This window comes from Babesia bigemina (genome assembly GCF_000981445.1).
Source record: "Babesia bigemina genome assembly Bbig001, chromosome : II".
NCBI classification, from domain to species: domain Eukaryota; phylum Apicomplexa; class Aconoidasida; order Piroplasmida; family Babesiidae; genus Babesia; species Babesia bigemina.
The window spans coordinates 1,547,653-1,572,031 of record NC_027217.1 but is presented as its reverse complement, the minus strand read 5'-3'; the positions used below and the strand labels follow the sequence as shown (position 1 = coordinate 1,572,031).

Genomic DNA, 24,379 nt, shown 5'->3' with positions numbered 1-24,379 from the left:
ATATTAAGGTACCAGGCAGCCCTGGAATAGGATGTGTCGAACCAAATCGGTGTTTTTGCTGATGAATGCCGTGTTTTCAGCGACGCGCAGACAGCGAAGCAGCTCAACAGCCTTCTCCGCACTCATGGCAGCGGGAGTCGAATCCAGCCCGCACTGCCTGTAAATCCCGCCCATAACTTGCACATACACCGCATTAGGCACTTCCACGCCCGGTAGATACCGCTTGACTTCCGAGAATTTCACGAGGTACCGCTGCAAAAGGCTATGCAGCCGTTCTATCGCCAGGCGGCGGTCGGCGTCGAACCCGTCGCTGTGGCGTTGTAACACGTGGCCGACTTTGGTCAGCAGCTCGAAGAAGTGTCCGAACATACTCAGGTCGGCGTCGTCGCGAGAGAGATCGGCTTCTGATAGCAGCTCGACGATGCGAACGCAGCTATCCAGGTATAGCAAATAGCCGTCAGTTGTACATTCGCTCCCTATTAGGTGTGCAGTCACAGTTGATATGTCGCCAGCTGCCTGCGATAGGGGTTGGAATGCTAAAAATGACTCCTCCAAAAATGAGCGAACCAGCGGCAGCATGTCAATGCAGCGTGACTCCGCGATCACGTTCAGCATCTGCCACACGCAATCCCAGCATACGATATCCGGAAGCTTTGCGGCCAGAATCGGAAACAACGATAACAACGTGGTCAGGCTCTCGGGCCGGCGGTCAGCGATGTACGACGCGCACGTTTCCCGAAAGCTGTTTACCGTAGACGCTATGTTGCAAAAGTCAACCGAACGCATTTCGCCGGTGCAATTATGGTGCGGTTGGGTTTGCGGTTGCTCAGCTGCTTGGATGGCGCTATCCCTCATGAGTGCTCCCAGGTGCGCAGTCAGCTCGCATAGGAATGGCTGATACGAAGAACAGAGCCCACGAAGGATGCGCTGCTCAGCCGTGGTCAGCATATCTTTGTTTATATTGCGCATAACGAAATCCAAAAACCTGGCAAAGGTGCGGCGCTGCGTCACGTATTTTGTGCCGATGCTGTGGATAGCGCCCAAACACCAATACCCGTGCTTCTCAGTTGACAGGCTGGCCAGCAGGTCCCTCAGTAACTTTTGCAGCTGCTGTTTCCCGCTCACTGGGTGCCTGTACCGTCCGCTGCGAACTGCTTCGGCGAATTTTCTCGGCAGCTGATCGGAGGTACTGGTTCCGTGGCGCCGGTAGTGCTCGGCTGCCCGGCACTCATTGACAAAAACGACGCTACAGCAGTCGACGTAGCGATCCAACGCTTCCATAAGCGTCTTTTTGTGGTAGCCGAAACGTTCACAGGTGGACACGAAGGTCAACAAATGCTCGATGTCCACAGCGGATTCAATGCCGCCATCCTCTAAATGAAATACCACATTATGGCCCGACAGCGCCTGACGACGCCGCAAACGGTCGCTCAATGACTCGACCGTTTTGTTCAGCTGCGACTCGTAAAAATGGCAGGCGTCCTTCAGAAAACCGTAATTCACCACGCCACTCGACGACATGCTCTCGCAGACGAGCGAGCAGTCACGTGAAAACAGCTGAGGATCCGGAATGTCACCGACCTCAAGTGACGTGAGCATAACAAATAGCGGATGCCTAAGATGGGGGGCAAAATGCGATATCGTAAAGCAGAGTTTGGCCAGGCTGCTCAGGTTGGCTCCCACCCCGTCGAGGTTCAGCCTGCTCAACAGACGTACAACTTTGGGCAGCCATTGGCGGATAAAAGACTCCCTAAGGCTTTCAGGGAGCTCCCTTATGAGGAAAGACACCTGTGCGACCTCAGGCAGCGAGAGGCTTTCAAAGTGCAGATCGCATTGCAACAGGGCACGCGAAAGCAAAGCATTGTTTGTCGACGGAAGTTTCGTCAGCACCGAAACCAACAGTACCAAGTCAATCGGGTCCAAACGCCTCACATTGAGCACCCCGCCGAAAAGGAGGTGGTGCAGGGAATCCTGCCTCTCAACAACGAGGTGCTTGGAGAAGTGGAACGCAGAGCCCTGGTGAAGAATCCGTTGCATGGACTCCGCCGACAGCTCTCCAACCTCATCTTTGACTGCACATAGATGTAACGACGTCAGCAAAGTGCAGCTAAAGCAGGTGTGTGGCCGCGAACTCACCTGACGGCAAGAAAAGCACACGCTCAGCGCGCTTCCGACGAGTCAGCCAGCGCCCATATTCTTCGCGCTGGAAACGCTGCACCTCGAGGAAGGCGAGCTTCTTGCACGTAAAGCGAGCCTTCTTCGCGCTCAGGCGGCGCGCGAAAACCATCTAGCGCGCGGGCCGAACAACGACACATACGCGGCACGACGATGTCGGGAAGGGTGGATGCACACATCATATTCTCAGCGTGATACGAAGATGGTAGAAATCCGCGAAATCAACGAGGGGGACGTGCAAGTCCGCAACGACATACAAAACCTCGTCAACCAGACCTCGTTGCAATGGATCTTTGTCGGTGGAAAGGGAGGTGTTGGCAAAACCACAATCTCCTCCTCCATTGCCACTGCACTGGCTGAAACCAGGGAATCCGTATGTGTATGCGACTGTCGATTCATTTGGCATAGGTGCTTTTGCTATCCACCGATCCCGCGCACAGCCTCAGTGACGCATTCGGGCAGAAGTTCTCCCACGAGCCTAGGCTAGTGAACGGGTTCAAGAATCTCTACGCAATGGTTGGTATTGCGCGGCGCTGCGTGCGGGCTAATGTGTGCGCAGGAGCTGAACACATCGCATATCATGGATGGACTGGATGGACTGAAGGAAACGCACTCCTTCCTCAAAAACATCCCCGACATTTTCACGATGTTGCCAGGTCTCGACGAAGCGCTGACCTTCGTGGAGCTCATGCAGTAGGTGACTCCTCTTCTGTTTAACACGGCGCGCACAGGTCGGTGCAGAGCAAGAGGTTCTCGGTCACGGTATTCGACACCGCGCCCACGGGGCACACACTCAAGTTCCTCAAACTGCCCGAGGTGCTCGAAAAGGTTGTGGAGACGGTGCTCAACCTGGAGAGCGCCATGGGAGGCCTCTTCCAGCTTTTCACGGCAATGTCCACGTCGAGCATGTCACAGCAGGAACTCTTCGATAAGATTAAATCGATCAAGACGATGATCAACACGACGCACGATCAAATGAGGAACCCCAACCTCACCACGTTCGTTTGCGTCTGCATCCCAGAGTTCCTCAGCGTGTACGAGACAGAGCGGCTCATCCAGGACCTCGCCAGGGGCTCTATTGACTGCTCGTACATCGTGGTCAACCAGGTCCTCAAACATATCGAAATCGGCGGACTCATCGACGACGCGTGGGAGGGCCTCACCGATGAGCAGCGCCAGAAAATGATGCCCTTCTTCGACAAGGTCAGGGAGCACCACTCCACGCACAACAGCAGGGTCAACGTGCAGCGCAAGTATCTCCAAGACATCAAGGACCTATACGCCGAAGATTTCAACATTCGTAAGTTCACAATTAAAAGTGAATCAGTCCATCGCAGTGGCGATCCACCAGAACAAGCAAGAAGTCAGAGGGAAAGAAGCGCTGTTGGCCTTTGCCCAGCAGCTCTTGCGCCACAACCCCCTGCCCCTGTAAATGCCCCGCGAATTGTGAGCCAAATCTTTGCTAATCAGCAAGACGGACACGTACACTTTTGGCGGCCATGCTCAACTCCTTGTTACTGCTCTGTAGACGCATGGGGGCGAGCAACTGTTTCAACTAACTTTCTCAAGTAATTTGAGTTTCTCCCTGGCGCCAGAGACTTTTACGATAGAGACGAACTCAGGTAGCTCCTCGACTCCGTCCTGAAAGTCACGTTAAAGCGCCACGTCAACGGCCCACCATGATGAAGTCCTCGATGTGGTAAATGGCCTCCAGTTGGGTGAGGCACAGCTCCTCATCCGTGTCGTCGCACGGAGACAAAAATCTCACCAAATTCACCAAACCTCCTAGCTTTACAAACACCCTGCGATACTCCAAATCTGACTCGACATGAACGGATGGATCACTGGCACGACCAACCTAACTGGTAGATGTTGCGGCATATCTGCGCGCACGCCGCGCGCACTCCGTCGATATCGGATTTCATGCCTTGGATCAGATCTTTCAGTGCTCCGGCGTTGAACATCTCAACACAGTTATCGATGTCTGCAGGCACTCTCAGAGCGGCGGTGGCACGACTCACTCCCAGCCGACAAAAACGAAAGAGCGACGACAGCGACGTGGAAACGGTCCACCTCCTACGAGCACATGGTGATGTGAATCCGCGAAACTCACATTGCTCCGCAGCATCTCAACTAAAATTGGGATGCCTGACGCCTCACGGATGGCATCCTTGAACTCAGGATGCTCTGCATGGCATTGTGAGCGCTGCACCGCGTTACTCACGCTCTAGGCTTGCGAATATCGCCAATTGCGTGGCCGCCAGGGCGCCAATAGTGGTAGGGTTCGCAGCCCATGGATGCAACCGGCCTTCAAACTTGTCTATCTGGGAACCATGAAAACGCCGCATGGGCGACCCACCGGCTGCGTCGACCCGCACAGAGCTACGAACTCATTGATATCCCCATTCTCGAAAGCAAGGTCGAATCGCTCGATGTCGCACTCAGACTCCTCCAAACCCAGCAAGTCTGAGATCGGGCCGTACGAGGATATGTTGTCGATCACGTGCGATTCAATCTCCGACAGTTTTGCGCGGTACTCGTTCTGCGCAATGCATTAAATGTGTATCCGAGGGTGTGTAACGCGCAGACACATGAGTACGAATAAGACATCAATCGCAGCGCGAGCCGCGCAGCGGTCGGCGCCGTGTACGACTGGACACGGGTAAACCTACGTAACGACCGAGGCAACATGAATTTCCCATCATGTACCGAACTTGGGCTTCGAAAATACCGGCCGCAGCCTGGGAAAACGGTCGCTAGAGCACCGCAAGTAGCGCCGCTCTGCACCCCTCAGCCCTGAAGGAGAACCGCGGAAACGCAGACAACTGGAGCCAGACAGGGGCTAAAACTACTAAATTTACGTCTTTGCGTTCAAGGCAGCCTGCTTCTCCTGAGCGTTGGCGCGCTGCTTCTCCAGCGCCTTGCGGATGTGCCCCGTGTTCGCGTATTTCACGTACTCATGGCGCTTCAGCGGCTGCTTCTGGGACTCGCGCTTGCGCTGGTTCTTCGTCATGAAGCTGTGGGCAGCCTTGACGTTGGCGCGGCTGATGAGCCCCGACGGAAGCGGCTCGACGCTGAACCACGGGTGCTGCAGCGCCTTGCGCGCAGAGATGCGATTCCCCGGGGTCCACGCGAACAGCTGACGCATGAAATCCCAACCCTCGTCGCCAAGCTCGTTCGTGATCTTGAAGGTCTTCTCGAACTCCTTCTTGCGCGGCACGATCGTGCCCTGACGATCGGGGTGGAGCGGATTCGCCAGCGGCTCGTTCCACAGCGGAAGCGTCTTCAGGAACTTGAGGTCCGACTCAGTCGGCAGCCCCAGACGCTCGGCAATTAGCTTCAGGATCAGCGGCTCCTTGTCCGCAGCGAAGATGTGCGTGCCGCAGACCAGCTCAGCCATGATGCAGCCGACGCTCCACATGTCCACGCCGGAGTCGTAGTTGTCGCTACCCAGCAGCAACTCCGGCGGACGGTACCACAAGGTGACCACGCGGTTAGTCAGCATCCCCTTGCCAGTCGGGCACACGCGGGCGAGGCCGAAGTCAGCCAGCTTTATGGTGCCGTCGTGCTTCATCAGCAGGTTGGCCGTCTTGAGGTCGCGGTGCAGCACGTTGTTGCGATGGCAGAAGCTGACGGCGCGCAGCAGCTGGTGCATTATCGACTTTATCTCGCCGATGGAGAGCCACATCAGCGGCTTGGTCAACTTGTCGCGCTTCTCACTGGGGTCGCGCAGCGCCTCGATGTACCCGCTGAGGTCGAAGGGCAGGTACTCGAACACCATCCACACATGGTCCTTCCCGGATTCGCCGTCTGATCGGGAATGCGCAATGCCCAATAGATTCACGATGTTCCGGTGCTTCAGAGTGTTGAGCAGCACAATCTCACGAATAGCGCTCTTCGGGAACCCCTCCCGGTCCTCGTTCAGCTTCAGCTTTTTCAGCGCCACAGGCACCTTGTTCACGATGTCCTCGGCCAGCCAGACGTCGCCGTACGCGCCCTGGCCCACCTGGTGGATCTTCACGAAGTTCCGCAGACGCACCTGCCGGAAGTCGGACTGACTGAACGCGGTGTAAGCCGCAAGGTCGTCGTCTGACACGGCTCCTACAGACGACCGGTGGTCCCGTAACACGGCGCCGGCGCACTCGGGGTCCGCACGAGCGATCTTTGCGTAGCCGTCCGGCGAGGGGTCCGATGTTAGTTGCGATAAGAGAGCCCAGTCGGACTCCAGACTGGCCACGAAGCTCTCGATGCCATCAATCCCGTGCAGATTTTGCAACAACCAGGGTATGGAGCCAGATTCCGAAGCATCGCCGAGCAGGCGGCGCACGAAGGACTGGAAGGACGACGCGTCAGAAGGCACGTCGCTCAAAAACGCCGACACACGCTCCAGCTGGGAGTCATCCAGGGCCTCCACCAGGCCGTCCACGGTTCGGAAAATGCGCGAAAGCAGCGCCTGGGCGTGATGGTGTCGGATGCTGCCGAACAGACGCCGGCCCTGCACGTGCAGCCGCAGCGACAGCGGATTCACGGACTGGCAGCTCAAAAGGCTCGACAACGCCGACACACCCTCAGCCGAATCGCCGACACAGCCGCTATCCATCGTGGCAACGAACCATGTGACGACGTTGCCTGAAGAAGACAGCCGCGTGGAGCAGCGGGCGATATGCAAGCGCCACCAAGGGCATTATACACAAATTACAGGATGTCGAAAATGTACATACGGTCGGATGGAGACTAGGTGTGCGCCGTGGCGGTGAGGAACTTGGCGATTTCGATGTCGCGCTGGGTCTCGCTGTCGGCCAGTGCCACCTTCGTGGAGATCAGGTCACGTTCGAGGCGGACGATCGTCGTGTCGCGGTCATCGGCAACCTCAGCGGCGGTGGCTTTCTCCGCTCCGGCTTTCGCACTGGCGGCCGCCGGCTGCTGCGCGGGAGTGGAGGCGACCACGGCCGCAGCGCCGGCGGCGGAATGCGCCGACGGGCGGATAGTGCTCCTGGGGAGCTCAGGCATCACCGCGCCGGCCTCCTGGGGCAACCTAGCTCCTGGATTGCGCTTAATCAACGAAGGCGCCTTCCCGAGCGGAAGAGCCGTCGTGCACGGCGCGCGCAGCTCACGAATGATGCTCGCCTTGGAGGCCTGAATCTCACGGCCGCTGCCGCGCTGTAAGGCGCTGAGTAACGGGGTGGCCTGCGCAGGGTTAAGCGTTACGCGGAGGCAGTTGACGGCCTACCTTGCGATCCATAGATGCGCGCTGACCGACGAAGGGCAACGCAGTTGTCACGGGATTCGTGGCACTGGTGCTGCGCCCTATTCCGCGGGACGCGTTTAAATCACTTGATATTGTCCCTTTCACCCACGACAAGGGCACCACCTGCTTCTCACAGCGGGCGTTGGCGGGCATAACTCCAGAGGTAACAGTGTCGCCGTATCCGCTCTTGCTAACCTGGGTACCTGCGACGATGTTACGCGGCTCGCCGCAAGGGCACCCACCTAGGTGCGGCATCCGGCGGTTCAGGTCCTCGGCATTGTCGCACGAGTGCCAGCTCGGAGTGCGCCGCTGGTTATGGAGCAGCGACAGCTGGTCGTCCTTGTTCGTGAACCGCGCGCCCGCCTGAAGGCCATGCACTATGACGCATTCCACATTACCCCATCATATTTCGTTAAGTGGCGCTCTGAGCCCCTGATGGAACTCCCGGCGGCGCTTCCGTTGCGGTGGAAATCGTAGCGCAGGCTCGAGGAATCCGTGAAGCCACCCACCTTCGACAGGCCCGTTTCGCGGAATTCCAAAGTGTCGTTGCCGCTAAACTCCCGGCGACCAATCACGAACCCGCCCAGCTCCAACTCGCGCTCGTGGGAGAGCGCAAGGGCGGTGTGCATCTCGTCCAGCTGGATCGTGAGGATCCGAATCTGTTGGTCCTTCAACGCTATCTGGTTCTCCAGGCGAGAGCGGATGCCGTTGACCCCGTCCAGGTTCTTGCGATTTATCTTGTGAAGCTTCAACGTTTTCCGCTGGATGTCGCTCTCGATGCGCGAGAGCTTGGTTGCCATCTTGTTTATGGTCCGGTAAATGTCAGTACTCTCCAGGCGGCGCAGCCCGTTAGGCCGGGAGCCCGTGCCCTCACCAGTCGCGTTTAAACCCTGGTATTCCAAAACGCTCTCCGCAACCGACGACAGAGTGGAAGACTCCACAGCAGAGTCCTCTAAACCGCAATAAGAAGCGACCGTGTGGAACGAACCGGGAAAGGAGAAGTTTGTCACCATCACGGAAAAGGTCAAACTGGCTTCGGCGTCCAGCTTGGTGTCCAGTGGAACGCTAATGGCGCTCTTGTGCTTGACATGAAACAAATCCGCCAAATCGATGACGCATTCAGCGAGGACCTCAGACTTCACGTAACGGTGCGCAACCACCACCTACGCGGAGTCATGCAGCAAGGCAAAACAAAAATACCTGAATCAGGGACTTCAACGACGGACGGTTGCTGCTGACCGTCTGGTGTATTAACAGCTTTTGGTCGACATTGTGAGTTGACACGTTGGGCAACAGAGTTATGACGGCGCCAGTTTGGCTACGCTGCTTGCCTGCAAAGCCGTGAAACACGAAAGTTAAGAAACTCACCCGCTGTCCATATCAGGTCGACATCTATCGAGTGTTTGCAAGACAGACGAATCTCATGAATTGTCAGCTCGAAAATGAAGCGACCGGACGCGAAGTCATCACCGAACTTAGACACCGACATCGCCAAATGCAAAAAAAAATTATCCAGTTAAAAATTGAAAGCAAAACAACCAATACTAATAAAACATAATGCACACAAATAATTGTTGCTGATATGTTACAGTAAACTACACCTGAAGCGAAATCAGCGTACTGCTTTTCAATTTTCTCCGGAGAAATTATCACCGCTGAATTTTCAAAGACGAATTTTTCAACATACCCTATACAGCAACGAAACGTAAATTTTGCGACTTGAAACGGTTTTCAATGCCCAGCAGCCGCTGGCGTCGTCGAGTAACCTGAAGAAAACGTAGATCCACATTGGCAAATGTCAACCACAGCGTTGGCAAGATTACGCACGACCGATATTTATTCCAGCGCATCCACTGGTGGTATTGGCGCTGAACGGCTGTCATAGCTCGACAGAGAGATTTAGGATTAACTTGACAGTCTTTTAGACCTATGACTACGTAGTAGGGTTGAAAAACAGAATCCTACTCATCACGTAACCTCCGATAACACGCAAACGTAGACTAAATTGTTAATACTGTATTTGTGAATAATAGCCATGTTGCTGGGGAATGCTGTTACGCGCTTTTGTCAGCAGCGACAACCTTCTGAAACAGAATGTCCCCGACGACCACGTTAGTGCCCTCCCTCAGGTTGTCGTAGTCAGCCGACAAAAGGCCTATGTGAATCTTCGGCGGCGTATTCAGCTTCTTGAAAACTACAGACGCCGCTTGAGGAATCACCGGCTGCATTAGATGGTTCAGAAAGTAAATCGCCTCAAGCACGTTGCGGATCGTGTCATGCCGAGTTAACGCGGAACCCTTGGCCCACGGCTCACGGTCAGTCAAGTATTTGTTAGTGTCCCTGAAGGCCTCTATGACGCTCAACAGCGCATCCTGCAGTGCGAAATCCTGCAAGTGCTTCAGGGTCTTGGCGGCCACGTCCACCATGTCAAAGGGGCGCGGGGACGACTTTTCCGCGACGGGAGGGATGGACCCGCTACAGAACTTGGTGCATAACGTCGTGATACGATGCACCAGGTTCCCAATGGTGTCAGTCAAATCAGCATTGTGTAAATCCGCCATCGAGGAGAGGTCAAACTTCACATCTGAACCGAAGACGGAATCACGAATGAGGTAGTAACGCAGACTATCCGCACCATATTTCACCAAGAGCTCTTTGGTGTGAACCACATTGCCCAGAGATTTGCTCATTTTACGCCCGTCAGCGGCAGTGATAAAGCCGTGGGCGAAAATAGTCCTAGGCAACGGGACGTCCAAAGACATCAGAATCGATGTCCAAATCACCGCGAAGAACCAAATGATGTCTTTTCCAATCACCTGAACATCAGGTGGCCAAAGCTTCAGCTGGCTGATGTCATCGAAGTCGCCGAAACCAATGCCGCTCAAGTAGCCGGTCAACGCATCGGACCAAACGTACATCACATGTGAAGGGTCATCGGGAACTGGAATTCCCCAGCTGAAGTTACACCTACTCACAGACAGGTCTTCGAGGGGCTTCTTCAGACGGCTCAATATTTCATTGCGTGCGGACTCGGGCTGCAGGTACAGCGGGTCGCCGCTTAGCTTATCGATTAGCTGCTGCTGGTACTTGCTCATGCGGAAGAAGTAACTCGATTCCTTCATAAGAGTATAAGGCTTGCCTGACAGGGGGTCCTTGTAGTCAGTCGCTGCGGCCTCGACCTCAGTGAGGAAAGTCTCCTCCCGGACGTTGTACCAACCGCTGTACTCTCCAAGGTATATGTCCCCTCTATCCCTCAAAATCCTCCAAATCTTCTGCGCCGAATGGTGGTGGCGGCGCTCAGTAGTGCGCACGAAAAGAGACGCGTCGGTCAAAAGCGCGGCGTTGTTCTCCCGGAACTTGGCGGAGTAGTAGTCGGCGAGCTCAATTGGGTGCATTCCGCTACGCTCGGCCGTAGTTGCAACCTTGAGACCGTGCTCATCAGTGCCAGCCAGAAGCGTAGTACTCATACCAAACGCCTTAAAGTAACGAACCAAAACATCCGAGGTCACGATCTCGTACGTGTGGCCGATGTGCGGAGGTCCGTTCGTGTACGCCAACGCAGTTGTGACGTAGAACTTCCGATCGATGAAATCGCGGCATAATGACTCCAACTCCCTAGATGAGGCGAGGGATCTCTCAGGAGCAGCACACGTGCCGTGCAGTCTATAGAACGTGTGCAGGCAACGGTACCTCTCCACATTCGCCGTCGCAGTCAACACCGCCGAAATGTACTGCCTTATGTGGCTGAACATGTCCAAATTGCACCCGAGGAACTCTAGTTTGGTTTCGTACCTAAGCAAGCATGTAATAAACGCAGGCACGAACTGACCATAGCAGACACAGTGTGATAACCACCGAGCCGATGCCAACCTTAATGTCACATTCTTGTTGGCCATGCAGATAGGCGTCAAACTGCGATAACAACGCTCTCAAATCGACAGATGCGTTCTTTTTGCACAAAAGGCGCAATTGCGAGGTCCACGAAAACCAGTCAAATGCGGACTGTTCATACGTTGGCGTATACAGATCGCAGCTGCTCTTGCCGCACACACCCTGACCCTCAACGTAATACTTCAATACTGCGTTGCAACCGAATATGGGCAACACGTCAGCCACCGAAGAATCCACCGCAAACAACAGCGGCCTCACGGGCACCTCGTTCAAAGTTTTCAAGAGATGCTTCAAGACATCTAATGACCATATGCGCGACTACATAAATGTTAACTAACCCTCTGACGGTTGCGAGGTGTGCTTGCCGATATGTTCGGTAAACAGCTTCACGGAATGTGCATCCTGGGATTCTAGCTTAGAACAAAGTAGAGGCAACTCCTGCAGACACTTAAGCGCGTGGACCTCGTTGCGACATTTATTTGAACGCAAATCCGACTCCGTGGATATCGAGGCAAGGACGACGGTTGGAACACTGTCGCAGACACATTCGGCAGCGGACCACGTCACCAACGAGTCTATTGAAGAGTCCAAAACCAACAATTGCATTGTAAAAATCGGATCGTGACCATGCCAAGACACCTTGACGGCAGTCCTGCGACGCAGGGGTGGATTGAGCCGCCCACTGGAGTGGTCAGAAGAGGCACCATCAAGAGCACTACGAGGCAAGCATCAACGCGCATATACATTATGCAAAATGGGCTAATGTATTAAATTGAAGATTCGAAAGTCAGTAACGCTTGATGGCTGGTCTGACACCATAGAGCAATTGCTTATGTCGTTCCTTGACCGGAGAGATTTGCTTGCTCGAGAAGTCAGACGCCTCCCATAACATTAAACCCTAATATACTACTACATGGATCTCGGACTGCTTTAAAACGTGGCCAAGGCGGTGGCAAAAAGGGCTACCGTTGATACCACAGCGGCGAAACCGGAGACAATCTTCTTGTCGTACTCACTTACGTACTTCAGCAATGCGACCTTGCCAACTACAGTAGCTTTGTACTTAGAAATGTCGTAGATTGCGTCAATGTGAGCCTTAAGTGCCGCAAAGTATAAAGCAATCGACTCGTTGGACTCTCTGATGACGGCTGCGACCTCCGCCGTGTTGTCGGTCTTGCCCTTAAGATCCAAGGCTTTTTTAGCAGCGTCAACCTTCACTCTGGCTGCACTGAACAACTTCACGGCACTTTCGAAACTATCAATCTTGCCCTTGCTGGCGCTAAGGCCAACATCCTTAGTGTAGGCGTCCTCCGCCTTCAGCTTACTAACTTCGGCCTTCAGGTGATCATCCGCGCTGTCGATGGCCTTAACCCACTCTTCGGGTGTGGAGTCGTCCAACTTGGCTTGGGCTACGCAGACACTTGCGAAGTTGACGGTGGCAAATCCTACCAAGAGGAGAACAACCTTCTTAAATGCGTTCATTGTGATTGATATATACGAGTATGTAAAAGTTCGGCGTCTTATGCTTAACGACTTTGTCGACTTTAAAGATGTATAAAGTGTTGAGTGACAATGTATGATGACAAGTGCAGAGACTGCGTAGGGTTAGACAGATTCGAGACGGACCACCACAAGCGCAGGATTACGCCTCATGTGTACTTCTGAGTCACACTTGTGTACGCGGCGGACACGCGCGTTTCAAGTTGCGATGTATATGCTTAATAAGTGAGGATATTGACCGTATTTCTGTTGGGTAAGTGCGTAGTAATCGGTTACCTGTGGATCGGTGTCTTTGGGTGCCCGCACAGGGTCCGCACTCCGGAGGCGCACCTCGCGCACCAAGATTCGGCTGGCGCTCAGATACGCGTACAGTTTCCGCAACATGGACTTTTTCAACTAACTGAGACGCCAATGAGTGCGTGTCTTGATGCCCTATTCACCATCTTGGCCATCGCAAAAATGTGGATCTTTCCCAATCGGTCCTGCAGCAGGTACGCAACGTTCTCATCTTTTTTTCCGCGTCATAAAATACAGCACTACTGCGAACCTTGTCTGTCGGATATACTATATCCCCTCCGTATCCGTAACCAGATAGTCAACGCTTCAGGAATTTCTCCATTTTTGCGAAGTTATGCTGGGTTATTTTTTCCACCTCCTCAGTTGCAATTGAAGCATTTATAGCTTTATAATGCCGGCCGTGATAGGTGGCTTTCTGAGAGAGAGCCTTCAAGTCAGCTTATTAAGGTTGCAGCTGCCGGCCGGCCCCCCGATACCGTAGGTAGCAGATGCTCACGCTTATGGTGCAGGGTTGCACGGCCGTCACTAGGTTTTTATCTGTTATTACCATATCAACAATCAGCTCGGCCATTATGCATATACCCTCCGCCACCTTATCGAATGGCTCTGTGTCTGCCCCCTAGTTCGCATCCCAGGTGATCAGTCTCGTGACATGCAATTATTCGTCATTGGTGGCGGTGTTTATATCATCGGCAAAATGCGTATTCACGGATGGAAAACGTGATGGCTGACCAAACACCTGCTCAATGGGCTATGAGTGGATGCAAATATCATAATTAACACACGACTTGGTCGTCACGCAGGTGCCTCTTAGCTATTTGTGCAAATATTTAGCAAATGTAGTTAGACGCCACTGTGACTCTCATGCGTATCTGACATGCATTATCACAAACTACGGCAAGGCAACAGATACATTGTTTATAAGATAATTATTATGTGGTGTCAAGTGACCCATCAGACTCCTCAAAGTAGCCGACGTCTTTCTAAAGTGAGATCATCTTCCGGTCTTTAGTGAGTGAGGCCTTGTCATCAATGCGCTGTGAAGCCTCGGTGTGCAGGATATGGGAGCGGGTGCAGAAGATGTCCCTGCGGTAGAGTACGGTGTACGAGACGAGGAGCACTGCGATCGACCAGTGAGATGAGGTTGTAGATGAAAGGCATCCGAATCCTGTAAAGGAATTCGTCCATGGCGGTATTGAGTGATGCGATAGTTTTGCCGTTGACAATCTCCTTCAGCTTTGTGATGATCTCTGAACACGTGAGTGATGTCTGCGGTGTGCCCTCCGGCGGCGCGAACCCGTAAGAGTATAGGAGGGGCAGGGCATCTGGTCATGAGTCGAGTGCCGGGCACTTGTTACTAACGTGCCCTTCTAAGTCATAACGCAATCTATCGAGTGAGTCATGCAGCCTGTCGGATAAATATACTGTACAACTGAGATAGGTGGGGCGACGCTAAGAAGTGCCGCGATGCCTTTTCGGCGATAATACAGTCGTTAATCGGTAGTCAGCGGCAAAAGCGGTATTGGGGTTCCCTACGTTAGCAGGCTTCTTATTCCAGAATGCTGCAGATCTCTACTTACTAACCTAACATTAGATCATTTCAATACAACCTTTCTTAGTAGTCTCAGCGTTGTGGAATTTCAGTCTGCTCTGCAACGTATTCTCCGACGAATTGCAGTCTTATTTCTGCAAGAACTGCTTGGCTTTTTGGTGGGCGGAGTAGTATCGTCAACAGCGGGGAAGACACGGGAAGGTTTAATTTCCCCTTTCTCTCGTGGATCGGCCGGTGTTGGATTGCCGTTGGAGGCAACAGGCTTATGGCCAGTACTGCTTGGCTTTTTGGTGGGCGGAGTGGTATCGTCAATAAGAGGTAACACACCGGAAGGTTCAATCTCCCCTTTCTCTTTCGGGTCCGCCGGTGTTGGGTCACCGTTTGACGCGGCGGGCTTACGGCCTGCAGTGCTCGGCTTTTTCGTGGGCGGAGTGGTGTCATCAATAAGACGCGGAACAGGGGAAGGTGTAATTTCCCTTTTCTCTTTCGGGTCCGCCGGTGTTGGGTCACCGTTGGAGGCAGCGGGCTTACGGCATGGACTGCTTGGCTTTTTCGTAGGCGGAGTGGTATCGTCAATAAGGGGTAGAACGCGGAAATGCTTAATCTCCCCTTTCTCTCTTGGATCTGCCGGTCCTGGATTGACGTCCGACAACGTAACTATCTTGCCCGAATTAGTTGGTTTTTTAGTAGGCGGAGTGGTATCGTCGATAAGGGGTAGAACGCGGGAATGTATAAACTCCCCTTTTTCCTTCGGATCCGTCGGCGACGGGGCATCAGCAGTTGCATTGTCAGTTGCATCATCACCGGTAGATAACTCTTCCATTGGAGGATCCGTATCGTCGGAAAGACGGTGGACATCTATGTGTATAATTTCCGCTTTTTCTTTCGGATACGTCGGTGTTGGATTACTGTTTGAGGCAGCAGGCTTATGACCAGCATTGCCTGGTTTTCTAGTAGGCGGAGTTGTGTCATCGATAAGATGCGGAACAATGGACGGTTCAATTTCCCCTTTCTCTCGTGGATCGGCCGGCGTGCGATCACCGTTTGACGCAGCGGGCTTACGACCTGGAGTGCTCGTTTTATTCGTGGGCGGAGTGGTATCGTCAATAAGGGGCGGAACATGGAAATGTTCAATTTCCACATTTTCTCTTGGATCTGCCGGTCCTGTATTGACGTTCGACAACGTAACTATCTTGCCCGAATTAGTTGGTTTTTTCGTGGGCGGAGTGGCATCGTCAATAAGGGGCTGAACTCCGGAAGGTTTAATCTCCCCTTTCTTTCTTGGATCCGTCGGTGTTGGATTACTGTTTGAGGCAGCAGGCTTATGACCAGCACTGCCTGGTTTTTTAGTAGGCGGAGTGCTATCGTCAATAAGAGGTAACACACCGGAAGGTGTAAACTCCCCTTTTTCCTTCGGATCCGACGGTGTTGGATTACCATTAGCTGCGCTATCAGTTACACCATCATCGATAGATAATTCTTCCTTTGGTGGATCTGTATCGTCAGAAAGAGGGAGGACGTCGATTTGCTCAATTTCCGCTTTCTTTCTTGGATCCGTCGGTGTTGGATTACCATTTGATACAGTAGGCTTATGGCCACCACTGCTTGGCTTCTTCGGTGGAGTGGTATCATCGATAAGATGTGGAACACGGGAGGGTACAATCTCCTCTTTCTCCTTCGGGTCCGCCGGTGTTGGGTCACCGTTGGAGGCAACAGGCTTACCGCATGGACTGCTTGGCTTTTTGGGTGGAGTGGTATCGTCAATAAGAGGTAACACATCGGAAGGTGTAAACTCCCCTTTCTCTCGATGCGCTGACGGCGATGGGGTATCGGCAGTTGCATCATCATCTGTAGATAATTCTTCTTTTGGAGGATCCGTATCATCGGAAAGTGGGAGGTCATGGATGTGTTCAATTTCCGCCTTGTCTTTCGGATCAGAAGGAGCTATGTCGCTATTAGGTGCAACAGCATCGGCAAACGGCTCATTTTTTGGAAACTTCGTATCGTCAGAAAGAGGGAGGACGCTAAAATGCTCTACCTTTCCTTTCTCTCGTGGATCGGCCGGTGTCGGTTCACCGTTTGACGCAGCGGGCTTACGGCCTGGAGTGCTCGGCTTTTTGGTGGGCGGAGTGGTATCGTCCACAAGTTTTGGGACGATGGAAGGTTTAATCTCCCCTTTCTCTCTTGGGTCTGACGGTGTCGGATTACCGTTGCAGGCAGCGGGCTTACGGCCTGGAGTGCTCGGCTTCTTGGTGGGCGGAGTGGTATCGTCCACAAGTTTTGGGACGATGGAAGGTTTAATCTCCCCTTTCTCTCTTGGGTCTGACGGTGTCGGATTACCGTTGCAGGCAGCGGGCTTACGGCCTGGAGTGCTCGGCTTCTTGGTCGACGGAGTAGTGTCATCGATAAGACGCGGGACAAGTGAAGGTGTAATTTCCCCTTTCTCTTTCGGGTCCGTCGGCGACGTGGCATCAGCAGTTGCATTGTCAGTTACACCATCATCGGTAGATAATTCATCTTTTGGGGGATCAGTATCGTCGAAAAGATGGGGGACGTCGATTTGCTTAATTTCCGCTTTCTTTCTTGGATCCGTCGGTGTTGGATTACCATTTGATACAGTAGGCTTATGGCCACCACTGCTTGGCTTCTTCGATGGAGTGGTATCATCGATAAGAGGTAACACATCAGAATGTATAATCTGCGGTTTTCTCTTCGGATCCGACGGTGTTGAATTACCATTAGCTGCGCTATCAGTTACACCATCATCGATAGATAATTCTGCCTTTGGTGGATCCGTATCATCGGAAAGTGGGAGGACATCTACGTGTCTAATTTCCGCTTTTTCTTTCGGACCCGTCGGTGTTGGATTACCATTGAAGGCAACAGACTTACGGCCAGTACTGCTTGGCTTTTTGGTGGGCGGAGTGGTATCGTCCACAAGTTTTGGGACGATGGAAGGTTTAATCTCCCCTTTCTCTCTTGGGTCTGATGGTGTTGGATTACCATTTGATACAGTAGGCTTATGGCCACCACTGCTTGGCTTCTTCGGTGGAGTAGTGTCATCGATAAGGGGTTGAACCTCGAAGTGCCTGATTTCCACCTTTCCTTTAGGATCCGACGGTGTTGGTTCACCGTTTGACGCAACGGGCGTACGCCCTGCAGTGCTCGGCTTTTTCGTGGGCGGAGTGGTGTCGTCAATAAGTTTCGGAACATGGAAATGCTCAATTTCCACCTTTCCTTGCGGATCCGTCGACGACGTGGCATCAGCAGTTGCATTGTCAGTTACACTATCATCGATAGATAATTCTGCCTTTGGTGGATCTGTATCGTCAGAAAGAGGGAGGACCCTCTTATGCGTAATCCTCCTTTTCTCTCCTGGATCCGTCGGTGTTGGATTGTCGTTGGAGGCAACAGGCTTACGGCCAGTACTGCCTGGTTTTTTAATAGGCGGAGTGGTATCGTCGATAAGAGGTAACACACCGGAACGTCGAAACTCCCCTTTTTTCTTCGGATCCGTCGGCGACGGGGCGTCAGCAGTTGCATTATCAGTTTCGCCATCCTCGGTAGATATCTCTTCCTTTGGTGGATCCGTATCATCGGAAAGAGGGAGGACGTCGATTTTCTTAATTTCCGCTTTCTTTCTTGGATCCGTCGGTGCTGAATTGCCGTTTGAAACATCATGGTTTTTTCCATGAATGCTTTGTTCCACAGTGGGAGGAGTAGCATCATCTATAAGATGCGGAACAACTATACGCCTAATTTCCACCTTTCCTTCAGGATCTTCCGGTGTTGGGTCACCATTGCCTGCGGTATCAACGGCATCACCATTGGCCGTCAACTCTTCTTTTGGAGGGTCCGTATCGTCGACAAGCCGCGGAACATGGATACGCTCAATTTCAACTTTTTCTTTTGCATCCGAAGGTTCAGAACCACCATTTGGCGCAGGGGAGTTACGGCCTGGACTGCTTGGCTTTTTGGCTGCAGTGGTATCGTCAACAAGGGGTAGAACGTGGGAGGTTCGACCCTCTCCTTTCTCTCGATGCTCTGACGGAGACGGCGCATCAGCAGGTGCATTGTCAGTTGCATCATCCGTAGATATCTCTTCCTTTGGTGGATCCGTATCATCGGAAAGGGGTAGAACCTCGGAATGTACAATTTCAAACTTTCCTTTAGGATCCGTCGGTGTTGGGTCAGCGTTTGAAGCAACAGGCTTAGGGCCTGGAATGCTCGGCTTTTTGGTAGGCGGAGTAGAGTCATCGATAAGATGTGGAACAGGGAAAGGTGTAATCTCCCCTTTCTCTCTTGGATCTGCCGGTCCTGGATTAAAGTCTGACACCGTAACTATCTTGCCCGAATTGGTTGACTTTTTCGTGGGCGGAGTAGTATCGTCAACAGCGGGGAAGACACGGGAAAAGTGAATCTCCCCTTTCTCTCTTGGAACCGACGGTGTTGGATTGCCGTTGGAGGCAACAGGCTTATGACCAGTACTGCTTGGCTTTTTGCTGGGCGGAATAGTGTCATCGATAAGACGCGGAACACGGGAAGGTTCAATTTCCCCTTTCTTTCGTGGATCTGTCTGTATTGGATTACCGTTTGAGGCAGCGGGCTTACGGCCTGGAGTGCTCGGCTTTTTCGTGGGTGGAGTGGTGTCGTCAACAAGGGGTAGAACCTTGGAAGGTTTAATCTCCCCTTTCTCTCGTGGATCCGACGGTGTTGGATTACCGTTTGAGGCAGCGGGCTTACGGCCTGGAGTGCTCGGCTTTTTGGTGGGCGGAGTGGTATCGTCCACAAGTTTCGGGGCGATAAAAGGCTCGATCTTTGGCTTATCTTCCGTGTGTGACGGAGCAGCCGGCGCCGATATCTCGGCAGAAACATGGATCGCTCTAAGGAGCAGAAGAAGGACCGATATGCGCCACTTCATTGTTATTAAAATATTAATAAATCCAGGTGGCAATTACAGTGCTTCCTAGCCCATGTTTATCCGTGAAGCTATTGGGCGCTAGCCTTCCACCGGTGACAACCAACACACAGTTTGAAGGTCAACCATTCCGAAATCTTGTGTATAATATGAGGATTTGCGACATAAAAAATTAACTTACAGCTTGTTGCGTCCGTTTTGAGCTGAAAGAAGGGAACTATTGCGACGACGTTGTGTAACGTGCAGGAAGGCACAGAGAATCTCGCAGAGATCCACACCGTTGATATAGTTATTGTCTTATATTCGAAGTTAATGCGTATGGTATAAGACGTTGTGTTGTATTGTTTCGCCTTCACCGAAGCGTCACGGGTTCGCGACACGTCCTTCGATATGCACCTAATTGGGCCACTGCTAAAGGGGCGCCGGTCAGTTACGCTCCAAAGTCGTTATATTGCCGCAAATGAAACAACTTGGTTTATCTGACAGCATATTTCTCCACATTTAACGATGCGATTCTTCGATACCGCGGCAGATACTAGAAGTTTACAATGGCACCGCCATCATGTGTAGCACGAAACCACGCCACTGCGACCTTTGTGGGACCCATGTTTTTAGTAATGCGTCAAGTGATGCACAAGGTCCCGCTTATGAACTCCCCGGGCTCTCCTGAGTCTTCACTGCCAAGTGGACCATGTCCTGCGCCTGTACCGGGTTGTATGTTTTGGGAATACGGTGGAGTAGCGGTAGTAGGAGGCGCATATACATTCAGCTCTAAGCCTTAGAGAGGCCGTTATTGCCAGATAATTTCGGCTCTGGCAATGAAACACTTGGAAGCGGGGTTAGAGCAGCGCCTTGAGAGGCGCCATCCTTTTGTATTATAGGAACGTTAGTCGTGGATTCCCACATGTTGGGGGAGCGCAGAATGTATGTTTATTACTATACCTATTTAAACCCTTCTCCCCTCTTGCAATACGGGATTGCGTCCTGCTGCGGCCCTGATTGTCATGCCTTTCACTTCCTCTTGGAAACTTGGATGCATTTGAGTCTACAAGCACGGCACATCTCGGAAGTACTAGAGGCTATTGAGGCGTATGCATAGACGGCGGTTAAGTCTATTAGATTTCCAAAAGTCAATCATGCCTCCCCTGACCATGCATTGCTCCGCCCCAAATCATTCACCCTTCAGAGTTATGCTACCATCCCGACATCCATCACCAAACACATTGCCAGTTTCACTACAAGCGATAGACTCTCAATAGTGACATGCGCCATCATGATCACCCGATTTTGCTACCCTTGACACATTTCGCTACGCAAAAGGAGCAGATGACGTGAGGTGGTGCGTGTGTTCCTGCTATGTGACTCGTTGTCACCGTGGTGGTTGCGTAGAATCTGAGAAGCTCGACAACCGTGTCTTCCGTATTAAGGTCACCCGTCCCCCAACCGATATGGGCATCGTCCGCTCACCGCCTTGGCTACCTACCAATCCGGTGTCCTGCTAATATCTCTCAAATGGCGCATGTAATTGCAGCTCTACGATTGATTTGCCATGTGTTTGTGCGGTTCTCGCAATACTACGTAATCGAGTGCAACTCTATGTATCTCAAGCGTGATTGGCCCTGATTCCTTATTGAGCTGAGGGTTACCGAAAGTGTTTCCTAGCCATCTCATACCGACAACATATCTCAAAGATTCATCATGTTTCTGGCACTTCATACCTGATTGTGAATCACAATCTGCTTTCACCACATCCATCCCAGCAAGCCGTAGGCTGCCGCTGCGTAGGGCGGGCACGGATAACTGTGATTTAGTAATTACCAATATAAGTCGCTTCAGCCTTATGAATAGTTATGATGTGAAGTGATGTGAACACGCAGTGAGCAAATGAACTGCTTTTTGGTTTCATTGTTCTCTAATCATGTAGGGTGGCCAAGTGCTCACACGGTAGTTGGTTGATTAAATTGGTGGAGTTACTGTGGGACAATGATCATTGCCGCAATACATCTCTCGTTGAGTATTTGGTTCATAGGCTGATTTTTAGGTTGTTATGAGATCACCAACGCAAAACCTTGCACCTTCCCGAAGTATGCCAGACATACGCTATTTGCCTTGTGAGATGTAGTATCAAATCCCATTACTGGCACGACATGGTATCGCTAACACAAAACTACAAAAATCTATTACAACACTAAAATACGATGCGAACGCAGCACCGGCAACTACTACACTCTAAGCAAGAACTATGCAACCACTGGAGACACAAATCAGCAGATCGAACAACATGAACTATTACAATTTAAGTGGCTAATTGCCAAACGAGTTACCGAGTTTTATCTACTCATTACTTGGAGTAGTAGTTCTCGATATGTATGGTAGACAGGACGATGCCTTTGATAGTGACGCAGCGGCATTCAAGTGGCGGCGTCTTGCGCAACGTTTCTACAGGTCCAATAGATTCACGGTGGAATTTCAGGATAACGAAGTGGTTGGAATGTGACGCTGCCAGAGACTCGCTGATGTCACTTAAGTTCTTCACTTCACCCTCCACTAACACTTGGTTGAAGCAGTCAGGTGGGTCCAGGACGTACGGTGCTGGGCAGTAGAAAGCCGCCTCACCGGCAGCCTTGACATGGCATGTCTACACGCACTCTTTTCAGGTAAAATACATCTAATCTGTGCCCTATTTGGATTTACTCCTTCGCCAATGGCGTACTGGAGTGCAAGGAAGCTGGCGTGGTTCATTAACATTCAAATGCTGAACGTGTTGTTGTATGGCATTGCTCAGAACCAAAATTTGCGACCACATATAAACACTAACTGTTGCTATTTAAGAGTGATAACGCATTCATCTAAAATTTTGAATCCCGTGGGAGTTCGCGAAACATTCGATTACATGTGGATTAAAGGGTTTCAGTCATCCGTACGTACCACCTCCGTAATCGCAATGAAACGAAGCTTGCCATTTGTATTTTCGTACGTGTTTATATGACTGCGCTCATAAGACCTTAAGAGAGGAGGTCATGCGTATTCCGCGTTGTTCACCGTGCGCAGTTATATCAGAGTTGCTGCTACTGTATCCGGTACTCACAAGTTTGCGAGAACACATCTGGTGAGTGATCCGAGTGAATACGCTACATTATCAATATATTGGTAAATAAGTCCTGCAAAATACGAAATAGTCGACAAAGATTCCAGACCCATTACCGTATGCTTAGAAATGGTTTCGTTTTTTGCGCTACACCATAAATGACAATTACACAAAAAATCATGTGGTCCAATATAGCCACCATTGAGTTACGAAATCAATATTTAACAAGTTTTTATTGTTCGTGATAAGAAAGGGCACCTGTACCCCATAGAAGCAGCCAACTGTGAAGTTGCGAGGGTATTGCCTTTCAAAAGTGCATTAAGAACGGCAAGTTTGGCGCGTTTGTTTGATTGAGGCGTTAGGTTTTCAATATATGCTTAAAGTTGACGTTTCCAATAAGAGTTTGTACATTTACGCATCTTCCCTTTGCGTGATGGCGCGTATCCTGCCACGTGGCCATGTATCACGACGGTTCTGACCTGGGCAATCAATGCATACCATCAACATTGTGATTCGGATTACTAATCACGATATCATCGTTACGTAAGGCGATTACGACTCTGATAACAGTTCCCATTCCTAGGCGGCGTGAAGCCGGCAGCCAATACCGATATCGTAAGAGGCATAAGCAGCCATACCTATAAACCATACCATTAACAACGTAAGCCATTAACAAAAATTATCTTCAGATGGAGCATTTTCTTAGCTGCATGTACTGCGTTACTTTTAGTGCCTGGATTATACAGTACAAGCCTTTGAAAAATCTGCACTCCCCACATGCACGAGAAAACCGTGATATTTTCAAGAACACACCATTGGTAGCCATTGTTTTAACGCCTCTGACCTGTAAATTCCAAGTATCAGAGGTAATAAGATCTTAATTTTGGCCATTTACGATGATCTAAAATAGATTGTTTTGCGACTTTGCATGCTCTGCACAAGTTCCCAATCCATCCCGTTTTTGTATTAAATTACAAGGTGAAAAACAGCAATTATTTTGACTTGTACAAACCGTGCGACAATGTGTATGAATAATGTAGTTTAAGGTTCATTACTACTTGCAATGGATCAGAATAAAACCGAGTGAATTGCAAGTACGGCAGGTACAAGAAGAAAATTTTTAACCTTATCGATTGACGAGCTGATGACATTCAAATGCAGAACATATTTCTCAATTACATCGGCGGCATCGACGTAATTGGGATTTTCTTTATCGCTGTTTAACACGACCTTATATATAATATACTGATTTTGAGCGCTGATTATAGCGTGCATAATTTGCCTTCCGATAAATCTTGCAGATTTGTCCAGTTCATTAGCTTCATCTGGCTGACCTTTAAATGCGAGTTGCGTTGGAGTATTTGGCAGAGAGACCAATTGTTGGCATGAGATCGTCACCTTCGAAACACGTGCTTTGAAACTTTCAAAAGCTTGAACTACGCTACCTTTGGAGCTCTTAGCAACGCTTGCTGATTCCACCACAGCTTCATCTTGCCTTTCTTTAAAGCGTTTTTCACTTGTTTCACACAATTTCAACCACATGGAATACGTCATGTGGGTCTCCCCTACTGAAGCTACCTCATTCTCACGTAAGTTCCCAGCGAATGCGTTGGGGGCGGAAAATATGACTAGAAAAACAATTAACGACGACATTCTTTTATAACGATAATGCACCTGTTAATGCGATGAGAATGATTGCCACTCGTAAAT

The 24,379-nt window shown here is 51.3% G+C and overlaps 11 protein-coding genes across 11 annotated transcripts; 1 reads left to right on the top strand and 10 right to left on the bottom strand.

The window, feature by feature from the left end:
- Positions 1–3: 3 nt before the first annotated feature.
- BBBOND_0207120 (hypothetical protein, conserved) lies at positions 4–2,287 on the bottom strand (the record flags this gene model as incomplete). The annotated part of the gene is made up of 2 exons (XM_012912286.1): positions 4–2,072; positions 2,137–2,287. The coding sequence occupies 2 exons, from the start codon at positions 2,285–2,287 to the stop codon at positions 4–6; spliced, it is 2,220 nt and encodes a 739-aa protein (XP_012767740.1).
- Positions 2,288–2,377: 90 nt separating this feature from the next.
- Positions 2,378–3,607, top strand: BBBOND_0207110 (arsenical pump-driving ATPase, putative; the record flags this gene model as incomplete). The annotated part of the gene is made up of 5 exons (XM_012912285.1): positions 2,378–2,548; positions 2,584–2,691; positions 2,735–2,868; positions 2,907–3,475; positions 3,513–3,607. 5 exons carry the CDS (start codon positions 2,378–2,380, stop codon positions 3,605–3,607), a joined length of 1,077 nt encoding a protein of 358 aa, XP_012767739.1.
- Positions 3,608–3,637: 30 nt separating this feature from the next.
- BBBOND_0207100 (hypothetical protein, conserved) lies at positions 3,638–4,877 on the bottom strand (the record flags this gene model as incomplete). The annotated part of the gene is made up of 9 exons (XM_012912284.1): positions 3,638–3,697; positions 3,736–3,816; positions 3,854–3,977; positions 4,021–4,159; positions 4,197–4,251; positions 4,289–4,362; positions 4,400–4,499; positions 4,535–4,717; positions 4,848–4,877. The coding sequence occupies 9 exons, from the start codon at positions 4,875–4,877 to the stop codon at positions 3,638–3,640; spliced, it is 846 nt and encodes a 281-aa protein (XP_012767738.1).
- A 155-nt stretch (positions 4,878–5,032) lies between these two features.
- BBBOND_0207090 (protein kinase domain containing protein, putative) lies at positions 5,033–6,775 on the bottom strand (the record flags this gene model as incomplete). The annotated part of the gene is made up of 1 exon (XM_012912283.1): positions 5,033–6,775. The coding sequence occupies one exon, from the start codon at positions 6,773–6,775 to the stop codon at positions 5,033–5,035; it is 1,743 nt and encodes a 580-aa protein (XP_012767737.1).
- Positions 6,776–6,909: 134 nt separating this feature from the next.
- Positions 6,910–8,912, bottom strand: BBBOND_0207080 (hypothetical protein, conserved; the record flags this gene model as incomplete). Its single annotated transcript, XM_012912282.1, has 6 exons — positions 6,910–7,362; positions 7,406–7,626; positions 7,666–7,786; positions 7,822–8,586; positions 8,624–8,754; positions 8,792–8,912. The coding sequence occupies 6 exons, from the start codon at positions 8,910–8,912 to the stop codon at positions 6,910–6,912; spliced, it is 1,812 nt and encodes a 603-aa protein (XP_012767736.1).
- Positions 8,913–9,477: 565 nt separating this feature from the next.
- On the bottom strand, positions 9,478–11,920 carry BBBOND_0207070 (methionyl-tRNA synthetase, putative; the record flags this gene model as incomplete). Its single annotated transcript, XM_012912281.1, has 3 exons — positions 9,478–11,215; positions 11,253–11,613; positions 11,653–11,920. The coding sequence occupies 3 exons, from the start codon at positions 11,918–11,920 to the stop codon at positions 9,478–9,480; spliced, it is 2,367 nt and encodes a 788-aa protein (XP_012767735.1).
- A 324-nt stretch (positions 11,921–12,244) lies between these two features.
- BBBOND_0207060 (membrane protein, putative) lies at positions 12,245–12,796 on the bottom strand (the record flags this gene model as incomplete). Its single annotated transcript, XM_012912280.1, has 1 exon — positions 12,245–12,796. The coding sequence occupies one exon, from the start codon at positions 12,794–12,796 to the stop codon at positions 12,245–12,247; it is 552 nt and encodes a 183-aa protein (XP_012767734.1).
- A 613-nt stretch (positions 12,797–13,409) lies between these two features.
- BBBOND_0207050 (hypothetical protein) lies at positions 13,410–13,682 on the bottom strand (the record flags this gene model as incomplete). The annotated part of the gene is made up of 2 exons (XM_012912279.1): positions 13,410–13,538; positions 13,608–13,682. The coding sequence occupies 2 exons, from the start codon at positions 13,680–13,682 to the stop codon at positions 13,410–13,412; spliced, it is 204 nt and encodes a 67-aa protein (XP_012767733.1).
- A 1,069-nt stretch (positions 13,683–14,751) lies between these two features.
- On the bottom strand, positions 14,752–19,584 carry BBBOND_0207040 (hypothetical protein; the record flags this gene model as incomplete). Its single annotated transcript, XM_012912278.1, has 1 exon — positions 14,752–19,584. One exon carries the CDS (start codon positions 19,582–19,584, stop codon positions 14,752–14,754), a length of 4,833 nt encoding a protein of 1,610 aa, XP_012767732.1.
- A 1,530-nt stretch (positions 19,585–21,114) lies between these two features.
- Positions 21,115–21,336, bottom strand: BBBOND_0207030 (hypothetical protein; the record flags this gene model as incomplete). Its single annotated transcript, XM_012912277.1, has 1 exon — positions 21,115–21,336. The coding sequence occupies one exon, from the start codon at positions 21,334–21,336 to the stop codon at positions 21,115–21,117; it is 222 nt and encodes a 73-aa protein (XP_012767731.1).
- Positions 21,337–23,737: 2,401 nt separating this feature from the next.
- BBBOND_0207020 (hypothetical protein) lies at positions 23,738–24,322 on the bottom strand (the record flags this gene model as incomplete). Its single annotated transcript, XM_012912276.1, has 1 exon — positions 23,738–24,322. The coding sequence occupies one exon, from the start codon at positions 24,320–24,322 to the stop codon at positions 23,738–23,740; it is 585 nt and encodes a 194-aa protein (XP_012767730.1).
- Positions 24,323–24,379: the final 57 nt, after the last annotated feature.